The following is a 14,491-nucleotide window of genomic DNA, read 5'->3' on the forward strand; positions in this document are numbered from 1 at the left end:
GTGCTCTGGTTCAGTGTGGGTGTAGGTGCAGGTGGGTGAGTGTGTATGACAGCAGCACTGGGGAATGTGTATCTGAAAACGAAGGGGGTTACCTTCTGTTCCAGTGCCCTACAGAGGAGCCATGTTGTGTGTGCACATGTCTTGCATGCTCTGGACCAAGGGTTCCGCCACCTGGAAAGTGAGGGGCTCCAAAACTACGTCTGGGTGCATACCTGTACCACTGTTTAATGGCTTTGTGACCTAGGAAGTTAGCTTATCTGGGCTGTAGATTTCTCATAAAATAGCCCTTCCTCATAGGGTTGTGAAGATAGAACTAGTAACGTGGTTGGAAAAGTTTTTAACAGCTGCTGAGCACCGCCTTAGTGCTGGTTTGGAGGACTGGAGTTGTTCGTTAGCTTGTGTGAAATTAAGACACAGGAGGTCTTCCTCCAGCCTCTAGGGATGGGAAGCTAGGCAGAGAACTTACTTGATGGGCTGCGCAGGGGTCTGTAGGGTCGAAGAATCGGGTTCCCTAATGAAAGGGTTGGGAGAAGAATGTCCTGGGATTCCATGATCTTGAGACGATGTAGGTTGGAGCGTGTCAGGAGGAAGGCCTCGATCTTAGGTACCAGTTTATCCCGCTGAAGTCTGCAGTGAGGCAAGAACCCAAACGCTTTCCGGGACGGGCGGGGAAGTTGGAAACGGTTCCGTCGTCGTTGCTTTCTCCGCCCTGGGGGAATGAGTGAAGCGGTCCGCCCCCCTATCTCCACCGTCCCAGTCGCCAGCCCAGCGCCGAGTCCCAAGCGAGCGTTCGTTCCGGGTTTGCGGCCGCTTAAAAGCGACCGGAAGAGGCGGGGCACGAGACGAGCGCGCCTCTGTGCGCCTGCGTGAAACGTTTCCTCGGCGTGTGGTGTCCGGACCCTAACCTCGGCGTGCACGTGGAGTGTTTCGCCGCTTACTGAGCGGGTGTCTTGTGTCTGGACCCTATTTCAGGTGAGCCGAGGCTTTGGGTGGGCGTGGAAGAAGTCGGGGACGGGTGTCTGCACAGATCCAGGCTGGGGCGTTGGGAGGCAGACGCAATGCAAATGGCGTGGGACCCAAAGGCCGGCTGGAGCGTGGAGTGGAGCTTTGGTCATACCATGATGGGCATCGGGGGGTGCTGAGTGGGGGTTCGAAGCGCTTCTCTTTCCCATTCTAATACGCTGAGTCTGCGGTGTCCGTTCCCCTTTCCCACACGCGCGACTCTATCCTCTCCCGTTTTTCTCTTGTCCAGTACTATGGGGCGCAAGTTGGACCCTACGAAGAAGGAGAAGCGCGGGCCGGGCCGTAAGGCCCGGAAACAGAAGGGCGCTGAGACTGAACTGGCAAGGTTCTTACCTGCAGGTAAGGGTTAGGCGTGCCCTCCCAGCCCCCGCCCAGTTCTCCAGGTTTTGCACCATTGTTTCATCTGTATCACATGCTCCTCCGTTTTTAGTTTCTTTGTACACTTTACTGTGTTGGAGTGGAATTTTCTTTGAATGAGTTATAAGGTTATACATTTGAAGAGAAACCAGAGTATACTGTATGAGTTACTAGAAAGTAAGTATGAATGGAGGCACCGGGATGGTTCCGTGGGTTAAGCATCTCACTTTTTTGATTTCACCTCAGGTCATGACCTCAGGGTCCTGAGATTGAGTCCCTCTCTCACTCCCACTCCATGGGGAGTCGGCTTAAGATTCTCCCTCTAGGGCACCTGGGTGCCTCAGTGGGTTTAAAGCCTCTGCCTTCGGCTCAGGTCATGATCCCAGGGGTCCTGGGATTGAGTCCCCCATCGGGCTCTCTGCTCAGCAGGGAGCCTACTTCCTTCTCTCTCTCTGCCTGCCTCTCTGCCTACTTGTGAACTCTGTCTGTCAAATAAATAAATAAATAATTTTTTTTTAAAAAAAAATTCTCCCTATACTCACCCAACACCTGCTCACTCTGTCTCAAAAAAATTAAAAAAATTTTTTTTTAATTACAAAGATATTTAAGTATTGGGGCACCTGAGTGGCTCAGTGGGTTAAGCCTCTGCCTTCAGCTCAGTCATGATCCCAGGGTTCTGGGATTGAGCCCCACATCAGGCTCTCTGCTCAGCGGGGAGCCTGCTTCCCCCCCCACTACGTGTCTGCCTACTTGTGATCTCTGTCTGTCAAATAAATAAATAAAAATCTTAAAAAAAAATACTTAAGTATGAATGAAACACTCACTGTCATCAGCACTTAGAAATTAGGGATAATGTAGCAGAGACCCAAATACCCATGCAAGGAAAGGTGCAGTTTATTTTATTTTATTTTTTTTTAAAGATTTTTTATTTATTTGCCAGAGAGAGAGAGAGCAAGCGAGTACACACAAGCAGGCAGAGAGGCAGGCAGAGGCAGAGAGAGAAGCAGGCTCCCCGCTGAGCAAGGAGCCCGATGCGGGACTCGATCCCAGGACCCTTGGATCATGACCTGAGCCGAAGGCAGCGGTTTAGCCCACTGAGCCACCCAGGCGTCCCGGAAAGGTGCAGTTTAACACTGAAGGAGGTTAGTGGAGAATCTACACAGTTTGAATTTTTTTTTATTCGAGAGAGCACAAGCCCGGGGGTGGGGTGCAGAGGGAGAGGGAGAAGCAGGCTTCTAGCTGATCAGGGAACCGGATGTGGGGCTCCATCCCAGGACCCCAGGATCATGACCTGAGTCACCCAGGTGCTGGAGTTTAAAAATATTTTAATCTGGTTTTGGAAAATGGCTGACATTTTAGTAAGTGGAATTTGGGAAGGGAACAGACCAATCACCATCACCAGCATTGTGGAGGAGGAGGGCAGGAAAAGACACAGATCTGGCTCCCATATGCTGAATAGTCTACTGCATGGAAGGCTGGGTGGGAGAGAAGAGTGGACCGGTAGTTTGTCTTGGGCATTAATTAGATAGAAGATGCAGGTTTTTGAGATATTAGAAAGTGCTGGGCACTGGGCACCTGGGTGGCTCATGGGTTACATGTTGGACTCCTTATATGGACTTAGGTCATGATCTCAGGGTTGTGGGATCAAGCTCTGTATTAGGCTCTGCACTCTGGGGGAAGTCTGCTTGAGGATTCTCTGCCTCTAACCCTTCCCCTGCTTTGCACACTCTTACTCTAAAATGTAAATCTTTTTTAAAAAGTGTTAGGCATTATACTGAACCCGTTGGACCCATTGTGTCACCTCATTCTCTTGGTGCTCTGTGAGAGAGACGTTAAGGAAATGAATGCTCAGAGGTTAAGCAACTTGGCCATGTAAGTGACAGGGCTGAGATTTGATAAGCTTTTTATTTCTTGGATAATGTATGGATAACAGCAGTTATAAAGGTAAAAATCTGTGGTTGATTACTGATTAAGTTGAGAGCAGAGGAAAGCAGAAGAAAAAATAATTTTGTTTGTTACGAAAATCCATTTATCATAGACTTAGCAGTGTTTGAAATGGTGGAAGTTCTGCTGGTCTTTGAATTCCTTCAGTCTTCTGATGGCAGAGTCGACTGCTGCAGCAAAAGTGGTGGGGTAGGTCCGGGCACCACTGGCTCCCATCTTTTTGCAGGATCCACAGTGCAAAATACCCATAGCTCATTAGGCGTTGGTATCTTTTTTTTTTTTTTTTTTTTTGAGGATTTTATTTATTTATTTTAGAATGCAAGAGGGGGGCACAGAAAGAGAGGGACAGAGAATCTATGACCCTGAGATCACTACCTGCTCCAAAATCAAGAGTCGGATGCCCAACCAACTGAGTGACCCAGGTGCCCACCATAGCTCAGTCGTTGCATTTTGGTTTTGCTGCAGAAGGAGCAAGTGTATCTGGCATGCTGGGTTATTTCAATTTGTCTTCACCATTTTCCTGAGGGAGGAATCCTAATGGATCCCATATTTACCAACCCATCACCGATTCAGACCTTCTTGGTGGGTTTAGCCATGTTGCTGCCAACCAGGTCACCAGGTCCAAGGCCAGAGAGAAAAGATGAATTTTGAGTCTCTGTTGTTACCAGGATTATAGTATTGCTGTTTATTGAAATGAAGTCTGGAGGGAGGCCCAGTTCAGATTTGGTTGATGAACAACCACCTAGTGAGCATTTCCTTTACACTTGTCATTCAGCTCCTTGTAAAGATCTGTGGAGCAAGTTATAATCTATTCCTTTTAATTAGTATATTAATTCTTTCCCCACTTTTCTAATGTTCTTTTTCATTTTCCTTGTGACGTACTATTTGCTCTTTTTTTTTTTTAAACACAGCTGGGGATGAAAATTCTAAGAGGCTGTCTAGTCGTGCTCGAAAAAGGTGAGTGTTATGTCCAGACTTCCGTAGATTAAATTGGTATTGCTCATCTTTAGTCACGTAGTCACATGTGCTCATACTGATGGGAGGGGCTTTGGGGGGACTCTCTAATTTCTGTGCAGAGCCTAGAGGTATGTTCCATTTCCTAACTCCTTACATTTTTTTAGGGCAGCCAAGAGGAGGTTGGGCTCTGCTGAAGCCCTTGAGACACATAAATTCCCTGGGGCCAAACCATTGCCTGGAAAACTACCCAAAGGTCAGTGAATATAGGAGATGTGTGCTACATGAGGAATCTTCTGGGCCCTGGGTACGGAAGGGCTTGCTGAGCATTTCTGGAGTGAAAGAAGCAGCCAGAGGACATTTCTGAGGTAGAAAGTACAGGCTGCATCAGTGTGTGTGTGTGGCTGCCATCAGTCCAGAATTCTTCAAACCCTTAGGAATCTCTGGAGGAGCTGTCCAGACACCTGGTAAGAAGGGAGCCCAGTTCTTACTTCATGCTACTCAAGGCAGGAAGCGTCCAGCACCAACCCTCAGCAGTGAGGAGGAAGAGGAGGAGGAAGAACCCGAAGAGGATGGTGTGCTGAACCAAGGGGACCTCTGGGGCTCTGAGGACAGTGATGCCGATATGATAGATGACTATGGTGCTGGTTCCAACTCGGAGGACGAGGATGAAGGTGAAGAGGTGAGGTTTAGCTCTCAGGGTATTCAGGAAGGAATCCTTGCCGTTTAGTGTTTCCAGGTCCTTGAGATTATCCCTTAGTGTCAAGGATAAGCTGAGCAGAGAAAAGGGGTTTTTGTCTTCTGCCACTGTTTTCTTGTCACCTGTGTTGGCTTAGTATACACGCAAGAGTAGAAAAACTGGGCGAGAGCATTTTGAAATCCAGGACGCTCAGTGTTGGTGAGGACCTAGTCAGGTGGATACTTGAGTGCCCTGCTGCGGGGAATAGAAATGTGCACATGTTTTTTAATGAAGTATCTGCTGTCTGAGAACTTTAGAGAGTTTCTTCCTTTTGACCTAGTAATTCTGTTTCAGAAGACAATCCAGAATGTGGACAGAGATTTATTTACTGAGGTATAAGAAGTTAGGGGCACCGGGTTGGCACACGATAGAGCACACAACTCTTGATCTTGGGGTTGTAAGTTTGAGCCCCACGTTGCATGTAGAGATTACTTTTTAAAAAAAAAGTTATTTTAGGGGCGCCTGGGTGACTCAGTGGGTTAAAACCTCTGCCTTTGGCTCAGGTCATCAGCCGGGGGTCGTGGGATTAAGCCCCGCATCTGGTTCTCTGCTCAGTGGGGAGCCTACTTCCTCCTCTCTCTCTGCCTGCCTCTCTGCCTACTTGTGATCTCTGTTAAATAAATAAATAAAACCTTTTTTAAAAAAAGCTATTTTAGGGACACCTGGGTGGCTCAGTTGGTTAAGCAGCTGCCTTCGGCTCAGGTCATGATCCCAGCGTCCTGGGATCGAGTCCCACATCGGGCTCCTTGCTCAGCAGGAAGCCTGCTTCTCCCTCTGCCTCTGCCTGCCATTCTGTCTGCCTGTGCTCGCTCTCTTCTCCCTCTCTCTCTCTGATAAATAAATAAAATCTTTAAAAAAAAAAAAAAGCTATTTTAAGTATTAATATACAATTAGCATATGAGTATGTTAGAAAAACTCAGGCAAGGGACACCTGGGTGGCTCAGTTGGTTACGCATCTGCCTTTGGCCCGGGTCAAGATTCCAGGGTCCTGTCCCACATCCGGGTCCTTGATCAGTAGGGAGTTTTGCTTCTCCCTCTGCCTGCCCCTCCCCTGGCTTGTGCATGCTTACACGCAGTCTCTTTCTCTGACAGATAAACCAGTAAATAAGATCTTAAAAAAAAAAAAAAGACCGAAAACCTCAGGTGATACAAGGTTGTAATGTATAAAAAGGAAGTTCCCATTTTCACCCTTTCTCCCAATCTGCCTTTTCTCCACAGAATTGCTCTTATAAGATTTGCAGGCACCTTGTGGACGATAATGCCCAAAACTCTGGAAACAGCCCAAGTAACAAATACGCCCAAGTAAATTATAATTCCTTTACACACTAAGTCAATATTTGGCCGTGGTGTCTATGAAAATGCTGGTAATCTTTGAATGAGAAAAGGCAGGAAACAAACTTGAAAAAACATCATAATTTTATTTATTTATTTATTTTTAAGATTATTTATTTATTTGACAGACATAGATCACAAGTAGGCAGAGAGGCAGGCAGAGAGAGAGGAAGGGAAGTAGGCTCCCTGTCAAGCAGAGAGTCCGATGTGGGGCTCATCCCAGGACTCTGGGATCATGACCCAAGCCGAAGGCAGAGGCTTTAATCCACTGAGCCACCCAGGTGCCCAAGAGTAGAAGAGTTTTTATTGGAGGCTACAGCATGGTTGGAATCGTGGATCAAACCAGGCCCAGACTTGTGTCTCCTTTAAAGTCCGGACACCTGGGGCGCCTGGGTGGCTCAGTGGGTTAAAGCCTCTGCCTTTGGCTCAGGTCATGATTCCAGGGTCCTGGGATCGAGCCCCATATCGGGCTCTCTGCTTGGCAAGGAGCCTGCTTCCTCCCCCCTCTCTCTCTGCCTGCCTCTCTGCCTACTTGTGATCTATGTCTGTCAAATAAATAAATAAAATCTTCAAAAAATTTAAAAAAAATTAAAAAAATAAAGTCCGGACACCTTGACAAGGGGTTAAGGACGGGAAAGTTGAGTAACACTGAGGAAGGGTCTGTGCTATGTGTTGTGCGCTCGCCTACGTGACTTCCCACACGCTCTCCCTAAGGAAGGGAACAGCATGGTCAGGGTCATGAGTTCTTAGTTGGTCCTTGTTGTTCCTATACCTCCCAAACCCAGTCCTTGGTTGATTGTCTTGCTAATAGCATTAGCCAAGACTACCTGGCATCACGTGGTTTGCTTGTAGTTCATGTAAACTTCTTATAGAAACTTGTGGCCATCTGACTAGATACTGATACATTATTCCTCCTATTGTGGTCTGCCTTATAAATGCTTGTAAGATGTGGAATAAAATCGGCACTGTTGGACATCATCCTCATTGTCCCTTCTGCCCCCATCTCTTTGTCTCTTAATTTCTTCTCACCATCCTCTTACCCTCACGTTTCCTGGTCGATTTGTTGCGCCAGCCAGGGGACAAGTTTTTATGAAAGCCTTGAATCTGTTACTTAGTTTCAACAATGGTCAGTATTTTGCCAGTCTTAAATTTGCTTCTTTAGGGACGCCTGGGTGGCTCAGTTGGTTAAGCAGCTGCCTTCGGCTCGGGTCATGATCCCGGCGTCCTGGGATCGAGTCCCACATCGGGCTCCTTGCTCGGCAGGGAGCCTGCTTCTCCCTCTGTCTCTGCCTGCCATTCTGTCCGCCTGTGCTCGCTCTTTCTCCCTCTCTCTCTGACAAATAAATAAATAAAATCTTTTTTTTTTTTTTTTTAAGATTTTATTTATTTATTTGTTAGAGAGAGAGAGAGAGCAAGCACAGGCAGACAGAGAGGCAGGCAGAGGCAGAGAGAAGCAGGCTCCCCGCCGAGCAAGGAGCCCGAAGTGGGACTCGATCCCAGGACGCCGGGATCATGACCCGAGCCGAAGGCAGCTGCTTAACCAACTGAGCCACCCAGGCGTCCCAATAAATAAAATCTTAAAAAAAAAAAAAAAAAAAAAATTTGCTTCTTTAGGTTCCATACTTTTTTCTAAGGGTGTTACTTTTGCCTTCAGGAAACAATAAAACACAGAGAATTCTACCTGGGAGGGTGGAAGGGCAGGCTTTCCATTACTAGCCCCTTGTCTCTTTTTTTAGCTGCTGCCCATTGAGAGGGCTGCTCGGAAGCAAAAGGCCCAGGAAGCTGTGGCTGGGTAAGTTTTGGAAACTCTTACGTTGGAGACCAGGCAGCAGCTAGGATGAAGAAATTGAGGGGGGAGCCAGTGTCTGTTTTCATCTATGAATCACTCTTTCTAAACCTGTTTTTAGGGGCCAGTGGAGTGAAGAGGAGACTGAGGAGGAGGAGGAGGAAGAGGAGAAAGGGTCTCCTGCGTCAGGCCCCCAAAAGGATGACGAGACAGATGGGGGCTTACAGATCAATGTGGATGAGGAGGAGACCTTTGTGCTGCCCCCTGCTGGGGAGATGGAGCAGGATATCCTTCCAGTGCAGGGTGAAGGGTAGGGAGCAGATGCTTGGGAGAGCCCATTTCCAGGTCCTGGGACATCTTGAAACAGTTCCTTAACACATCCACATGCCCAGGCTCCAGACTTGCAACGAATTCACAAGCGCATCCAGGATATAGTAGGAGTGCTGCGTGATTTTGGGACTCAGCGCGAGGAGGGTCGGTCTCGTTCTGAGTATCTGCACCGGCTTCAGAAGGATCTAGCTACTTATTACTCCTATGGAGACTTTCTGCTTGGCAAGCTCATGGACCTCTTCCCTCTATCTGAGGTACTGAATTGCTAATCTAATGCCCTTTCTGCTTTTCTTTTCTTACCTTCTTTATTTGACACTGTGTGAGGAAGACAGTCAGCCTCCTTACTCTTTTGTCATCCGGCTGAGCTCCTTGATCAGCCTGACTTGCTTGCTGCCATTTTGCTTTCCCAGCTGGTGGAGTTCTTAGAAGCTAATGAGGTACCTCGGCCCATCACCCTCAGGACCAATACCTTGAAAACCCGGCGCCGAGACCTTGCTCAGGTGAGGGGTGGATTTTGAGATTTGTTTATCTCAGGGAGGTGTTGACTTCTAACCCTGGAGACACCCCTCTCTCACTTTGACGGCGGGGTGGGGAGGGGGGATTAGGGCTGGAGTTGGGTCTTAATAAATGTATTCTTGGTACAGGCATGATTCAGAGGCAGACCCAGGAAGGCCTAGGATCATGTTGGATTTATCTGGCTTGGGGCCCAGGATGACCTCTGTTAAGTGGGAAACTTGTCTCTTCAGCCTGTGCTCTCTGTGATAGGGTTGAGACACTGTTTCAGGATAAAATTTCTGCTGTCTCAGAACAAAATGGGAGTTGTCTGCCTTTTAGATCATTGAGGAGCTGGTGAAACTATGATTTCTGCACCCAGAAAAAGACATGATGCACGGGCACAAACAGTATTTTCAACTCATCGTTTCCAAGGGTTCAGGGACTCCATGTTAAAGACTGCCTACTGTTCTTTTTTCTATTAAGATTTTATTTATTTATTTGACACAGAGAGAGATCACAAGTAGGCAGAGAGAGAGGAAGGGAAGCAGGCTCCCTGCGGAGCGGAGAGCCCAGTGGGGGGCTCGATCCCAGGAATCTGAGATCATGACCTGAGCTGAAGGCAGAGGCTTTAACCCACTGAGCCACCCAGGTGACCCTGCCTGCTGTTCTGTGGCCAGTGGTGTGGCCTGTGTATAGTCTTTTTTCTGGGTGTGACGTTGACCTACCTGGTTCTGATTTTTCATGTGCTGTAGCCAGCAACGTTACATTATAGGATGGTAAGGGGGCTGAGCCTATTGGAAAATCAGAGTTCTGTTACAAGAAACAGAAGGATGGGAGCTGGTAGTCTGCTCCATTGGGATTGAGTTCAGACCTTGGGTTAGAGCCTGGGCAAAGGGAGAGGACATCAGAGGATGGTATGGGTGAGGCTGTGGTCCAAGAGTCTGTGATGATTGTGTTGTACCTATAAGCTCTGGAAGTTTGATGCCACGGGCCTCAGTAGAACCACATTTTCATATTCCCACCTGTTTTCTGGGTATAGGAGCCTGTGAGGTTTTAAAATCTTAATCTTTCTTATGTTCAGGCACTGATTAACCGTGGAGTTAACCTGGACCCCCTGGGCAAGTGGTCAAAGACTGGACTAGTGGTGTATGATTCTTCTGTGCCCATTGGTAAGTGTTTTCTGCCCGGTGGCCTTTCTGCCTCTGTCCTTGTCCCAGCATGTCACAGATGGGTCGTCCTCCACAGGTGCTACCCCCGAGTACCTCGCTGGGCACTATATGCTTCAGGGAGCCTCCAGTATGCTGCCAGTCATGGCCTTAGCGCCCCAGGAGCACGAGCGGATCCTGGACATGTGTTGTGCCCCTGGAGGAAAGACCAGCTACATAGGTATGAGGTGGGCAGGCAGGGGTAGGAGCCATCTGGCTCTCTGCTTCTGGAAGTAAATGGTGTCGCTGACTCTCAAGTGCTCAGGAAAACAGTGCAGAGCAGCTCAGAGTGGTGAGGAGTGCAGGCTGTGGAGTTGGCCTGGGTTTCAGCCCCATGTACCACTAACTGTCCATATGGCCTTGGACAAGCCCCTGATCTTACTATCTATAAAATGGGGTAGCAGCTGTGCTTCAAAGAAGTAAGTTAGTCTGTGGGACCCAAAAGATGCTCAGTAACAAATAAAAAACCCCACCAGCAGGCATGCTCATCAGCAGGTGCAGGTCAACAGACCTGTACAGTAGACAGTGAGGAGGCAGCTTAGTGGGAGTGAAATGGCCTCGAAGAGGTGTGAGAATTCAGCTGTGGGTTCTTGGGCTAGAAGGTGGCTGGCAGACATGAGGCAGAGGAGCTGGCTGGTGAGCTCTGTGCCTGTCTGCCTTCAGCCCAGCTGATGAAGAACACAGGTGTGATTCTTGCCAATGATGCCAATGCCGAGCGGCTCAAGAGTGTCGTGGGTAATCTGCACCGGTTAGGAGTCACCAACACCATTATCAGCCACTACGACGGGCGCCAGTTCCCCAAGGTGCGGCCCCCTCTCTGTGTGTCTTCCTGCTTCCTGACCTCGCAGTGTTTAGACTTGCCCCTAGGAAGTGATGGTGCGGTGCAGATTGCCAAAAACACCTAATCAGCCTACCCTTTTCTCCCAGGTGGTGGGGGGCTTTGACCGAGTCCTTTTGGATGCTCCCTGTAGTGGCACTGGGGTCATCTCCAAAGACCCAGCTGTGAAGACTAACAAGGTGAGGAGTTGGGAGGTGAGGCCCAGAGTGGGGGTGGGGACAGCTGAGAGGTCTGCTGGGCCTTCCGGAGCTGGAAGGGGAGGTGGAGGAGCACACTGAGCAGTTAATAGCTCACCTCTTCTCCTGAGGCTGTCTTTTTGAAATCTTGACATCCTTGCATCGGTCTCTCCTTGGGACAGGATGAGAAGGACATCTTGCGCTGTGCTCACCTTCAGAAGGAGTTGCTCTTGAGTGCCATTGACTCTGTCAATGCGACGTCCAAGACGGGAGGCTACCTGGTCTACTGCACCTGCTCCATCATGGTGAGGCCTCTGTTGTGGTGGAGCTGAGGGGACAGGGCTAGGGGGGTGTTTGCCCCTTAGAGCTCCCTTCAGCTCCAGCTCTGCTTTTCCTTCTCTTTCTGCCTCTCCCACGTATTCAGGTGGAAGAGAACGAGTGGGTAGTAGACTATGCCCTGAAAAAGAGGAACGTTCGGTTGGTGCCCACGGGTCTAGACTTTGGCCAGGAGGGTTTTACTCGCTTTCGAGAAAGGCGTTTCCACCCCACCTTGCGTTCTACCCGCCGGTTTTACCCTCACACCCACAATATGGATGGTTTCTTCATTGCTAAGTTCAAGAAATTTTCTAATTCTGTCCCCCAGTCCCAAACAGGTAAGCGATCTGCTCTTTCTGCCCTTCATCACCACCTTTGCCCTTTCCACCTTTCATGAGGCATATGACTACAGGGAAGGAAGGGACTTGCGCCTCGCTTATCCCACCTTTGCATGCTTGGATGAGAGGCTTCTTTCATCCTGATTAGAATCGTTCCTGAGCCTGGACCCCATCTGAGTATATGTGAAAGTACTTGTGCAGATGGGGACCTTTTGCTTGATTCTGCCAAGTGGCTGCAGTCTTTCAGCACTAAATGCATTCCCAATGCAGTTGTGGTTTGTTTTTCCTGCTTGGCCAAGGGCTGCCTTCCTGGTAATAGACCTCTGCTGGTCCAGCATTGTCAAGGTTGGCACAAGACTCCTCAGAACCATCAGCAGTTCTCTGAGCCCATCACACTAATTGCAAATCTTTTTCTCAGCCATCTTGAGTCTGGCCTGGATCTCAGGAAGGGTGGGGTTTTCTGGAACAGGCTTGGTGGTTCTGCATGCTGGGATAGAACCCTAGGTTTAGTTGGAAGAGGGAGAGGCAAGTCTCTGAATACATACTGTGACTTACTGAGTTGATTTCTTTTTTTTAAAGTTTTTTCAAGTCATCTCTCCCAATGTGGGGCTTGAATTCATGACCTTGAGATCAAGAGTCACATGCTCTCCAGACTGAACCAGTCTGACACTCTCATATTCTTTTCTTTATAAATAACATTCCTCACTAGAGTCACATCTGAACGTTAAGAGAAACCTTAAGAAGTGACAAAATTTGCTATAACTTCTTTTTTCCACCTTAACTTTAAAAGTTCGTATTTAATGTCCTTTCTCATTTGTGCTGCCTTAGCCTATTTCTAGTTGGTGTGTGTGATTTCTTATTTTCTTGCGTCTCATCAAAATCCACATGAAAAACAAAAAAATCCTGTCTTTTTTTTTTTTTTAAGATTTTATTTATTTATTTGACAGAGCAATCACAAGTAGGCAGAGAGGCAGGCGGAGAGAGGGGGAAGCAGGCTCTCTGCGGAGCAGAGAGCCCGATGTGGGGCTTGATCCCAGGACCCTGAGATCATGACCTGAGCCGAAGGCAGAGGCTCTTACCCACTGAACCACCCAGGCACCCCAAAAATCCTGTCTTTAATTTAAAAAGACAAAGCCTAGCACTTCACGTTTATTCAGGATTTACCTCCTGAGTCTCCTGTGACTTGCCCTCCTTAAGGGGACACAGCTTCCTCTGGAAACCTTGCCCAAGGATGAATAATGATCTCTTCTTCTTTCCCTCTTTTTTTTAATCCCTTTCTCTTTATTATGAGGTTCAAATGTGACTTGGGTAAAGGCCAGGTGATACCAAGTAATTGGAATCTAGGTGGTCTGCTTTGAGGTGCTACCCGCCTACAAGGGCGCCCTTGGCTGACAGTAGTCAGGCAGTTTCCTTATCTTTTAGACCTCAGCTTACTTCTTCCACTAATGATCAAATCTCAGTGATGATGCCCAGTTTCTTAAACCACATGTTTAATTTTAACCCAGGGAATTCTGGAGATTCTACCCCTGCAAACCTAGACTTGCCTGAAGTGAAAGGTCAGGTGACCCCCAAGCCTGAGGGCAGCAGCCAGCCTGCCAAGAAAGCAAGAGTGGCTGCGAACGCAAAGCAGCAGTTGCAGAAACGGAAACCTCCCAAGAAGGCCTCTTTCCAGAAGCAGAATGGCATCTCCAAAGGTACAGACTCAGGATTGTCCACTGTATCTTGTGACACAAAGTTCCAAGCTCCTTCCAAAGTCCAGGACAGTAGTCAGCCAGCTCCAGAAGCTGAAGTGATGAAGGGACCAAAGGTGACTAAGAAGCTAAAGCAAAAGTCAGCTACCCTGCTGTCCTCCAAGAAAGTTGCCTTCCGGAAGCAGAATGGTCCTCTTAAGGGCACCAGCAACAAAGTGCCTGTGCTATCTCTTTCCACGACCCAGGCCACTGTCAAGCCTGAGGACTGTGATCCGCCCCTTCGAAACACCAAAGGGGCTGAGAACGTAAAGCAGCAGTTGCCTTCCAAGAGAGCTGCCTTCCAGAAACAGAATGGGACCCCCAAGGGACCTGAGACTTCCACCATGTCCCTCCTTGGTTCCAGCCGGCCCCCACCAGCAAAGAGGAGGAAATCTCAGTCCAGAGGCAGCAGTTGTCCAGTGTTGTCTAAGATGAATGGTTGAAACTAGACTGGGATGGCTCACTGCTGTTGGCACTGGGTTGGAACTTTTTAACCAACTGAGCCACCCAGGCACTCCATTGGGTTGGAACTTTTTACCTCTGTGAGGTTGGCATCCCCACTGTGCATATGAAATCTAATACACGTTTTATAATCTCTGGTCACTGTGTGTTTTTTGAGGGGACTGGATTCTCACTTTGCTGCTTTAAAAGTAGTGGTGGGAGGGTGGGATAGGGCCCCCTCTGAAGAGAGGAAGCAGTGTGGTATCCTGAGAAATCCATTTCAGGCTCCTGGGCTCCCTTGGTCTCCTCAGGGTCCAGGGCCGGAGAGTCTTGGAGAGTCCTGGAGTCGGAGCTTAGGGTGTTTGGACTCTGGGGACCACAGGAGGGCAGTAGCGGTGTAGGGAGGATGGGCATCCTGCCACCAGAACCCATGGAATACTGAAGGACCTGGATATTTCTGTCACCCTGGTTTGGGAGCATGGACGGGG

At 48.6% G+C, this 14,491-nt stretch overlaps 1 protein-coding gene across 1 annotated transcript; it reads left to right on the forward strand.

Moving 5' to 3' along the window:
- The first annotated feature begins 834 nt into the window (after nucleotides 1-834).
- On the forward strand, nucleotides 835-14,161 carry NOP2 (NOP2 nucleolar protein). The gene is made up of 16 exons (XM_044227507.1): nucleotides 835-972; nucleotides 1,253-1,362; nucleotides 4,236-4,281; nucleotides 4,446-4,534; nucleotides 4,716-4,960; nucleotides 8,086-8,141; nucleotides 8,257-8,420; nucleotides 8,520-8,719; nucleotides 8,876-8,965; nucleotides 10,042-10,129; nucleotides 10,206-10,346; nucleotides 10,829-10,968; nucleotides 11,093-11,182; nucleotides 11,362-11,484; nucleotides 11,604-11,832; nucleotides 13,338-14,161. Exons 2-16 carry the CDS (start codon nucleotides 1,257-1,259, stop codon nucleotides 14,003-14,005), a joined length of 2,475 nt encoding a protein of 824 aa, XP_044083442.1. The 5' UTR covers nucleotides 835-972; nucleotides 1,253-1,256; the 3' UTR covers nucleotides 14,006-14,161.
- Nucleotides 14,162-14,491: the final 330 nt, after the last annotated feature.

The sequence above is a fragment of the Neovison vison genome, chromosome 12 (assembly GCF_020171115.1).
Source record: "Neovison vison isolate M4711 chromosome 12, ASM_NN_V1, whole genome shotgun sequence".
Taxonomy (NCBI): domain Eukaryota; kingdom Metazoa; phylum Chordata; class Mammalia; order Carnivora; family Mustelidae; genus Neogale; species Neogale vison.

Excerpts from the sequence above, each read along its gene's own strand:
- NOP2 (XM_044227507.1), top strand. The coding sequence starts at position 1,257 with ATGGGGCGCAAGTTGGACCCTACGAAGAAGGAGAAGCGCGGGCCGGGC. Across the intron at positions 4,961-8,085 it reads ACGAGGATGAAGGTGAAGAG|CTGCTGCCCATTGAGAGGGC; the intron begins GTGAGGTTTAGC and ends CTCTTTTTTTAG. Across the intron at positions 8,966-10,041 it reads GGCGCCGAGACCTTGCTCAG|GCACTGATTAACCGTGGAGT; the intron begins GTGAGGGGTGGA and ends TCTTATGTTCAG.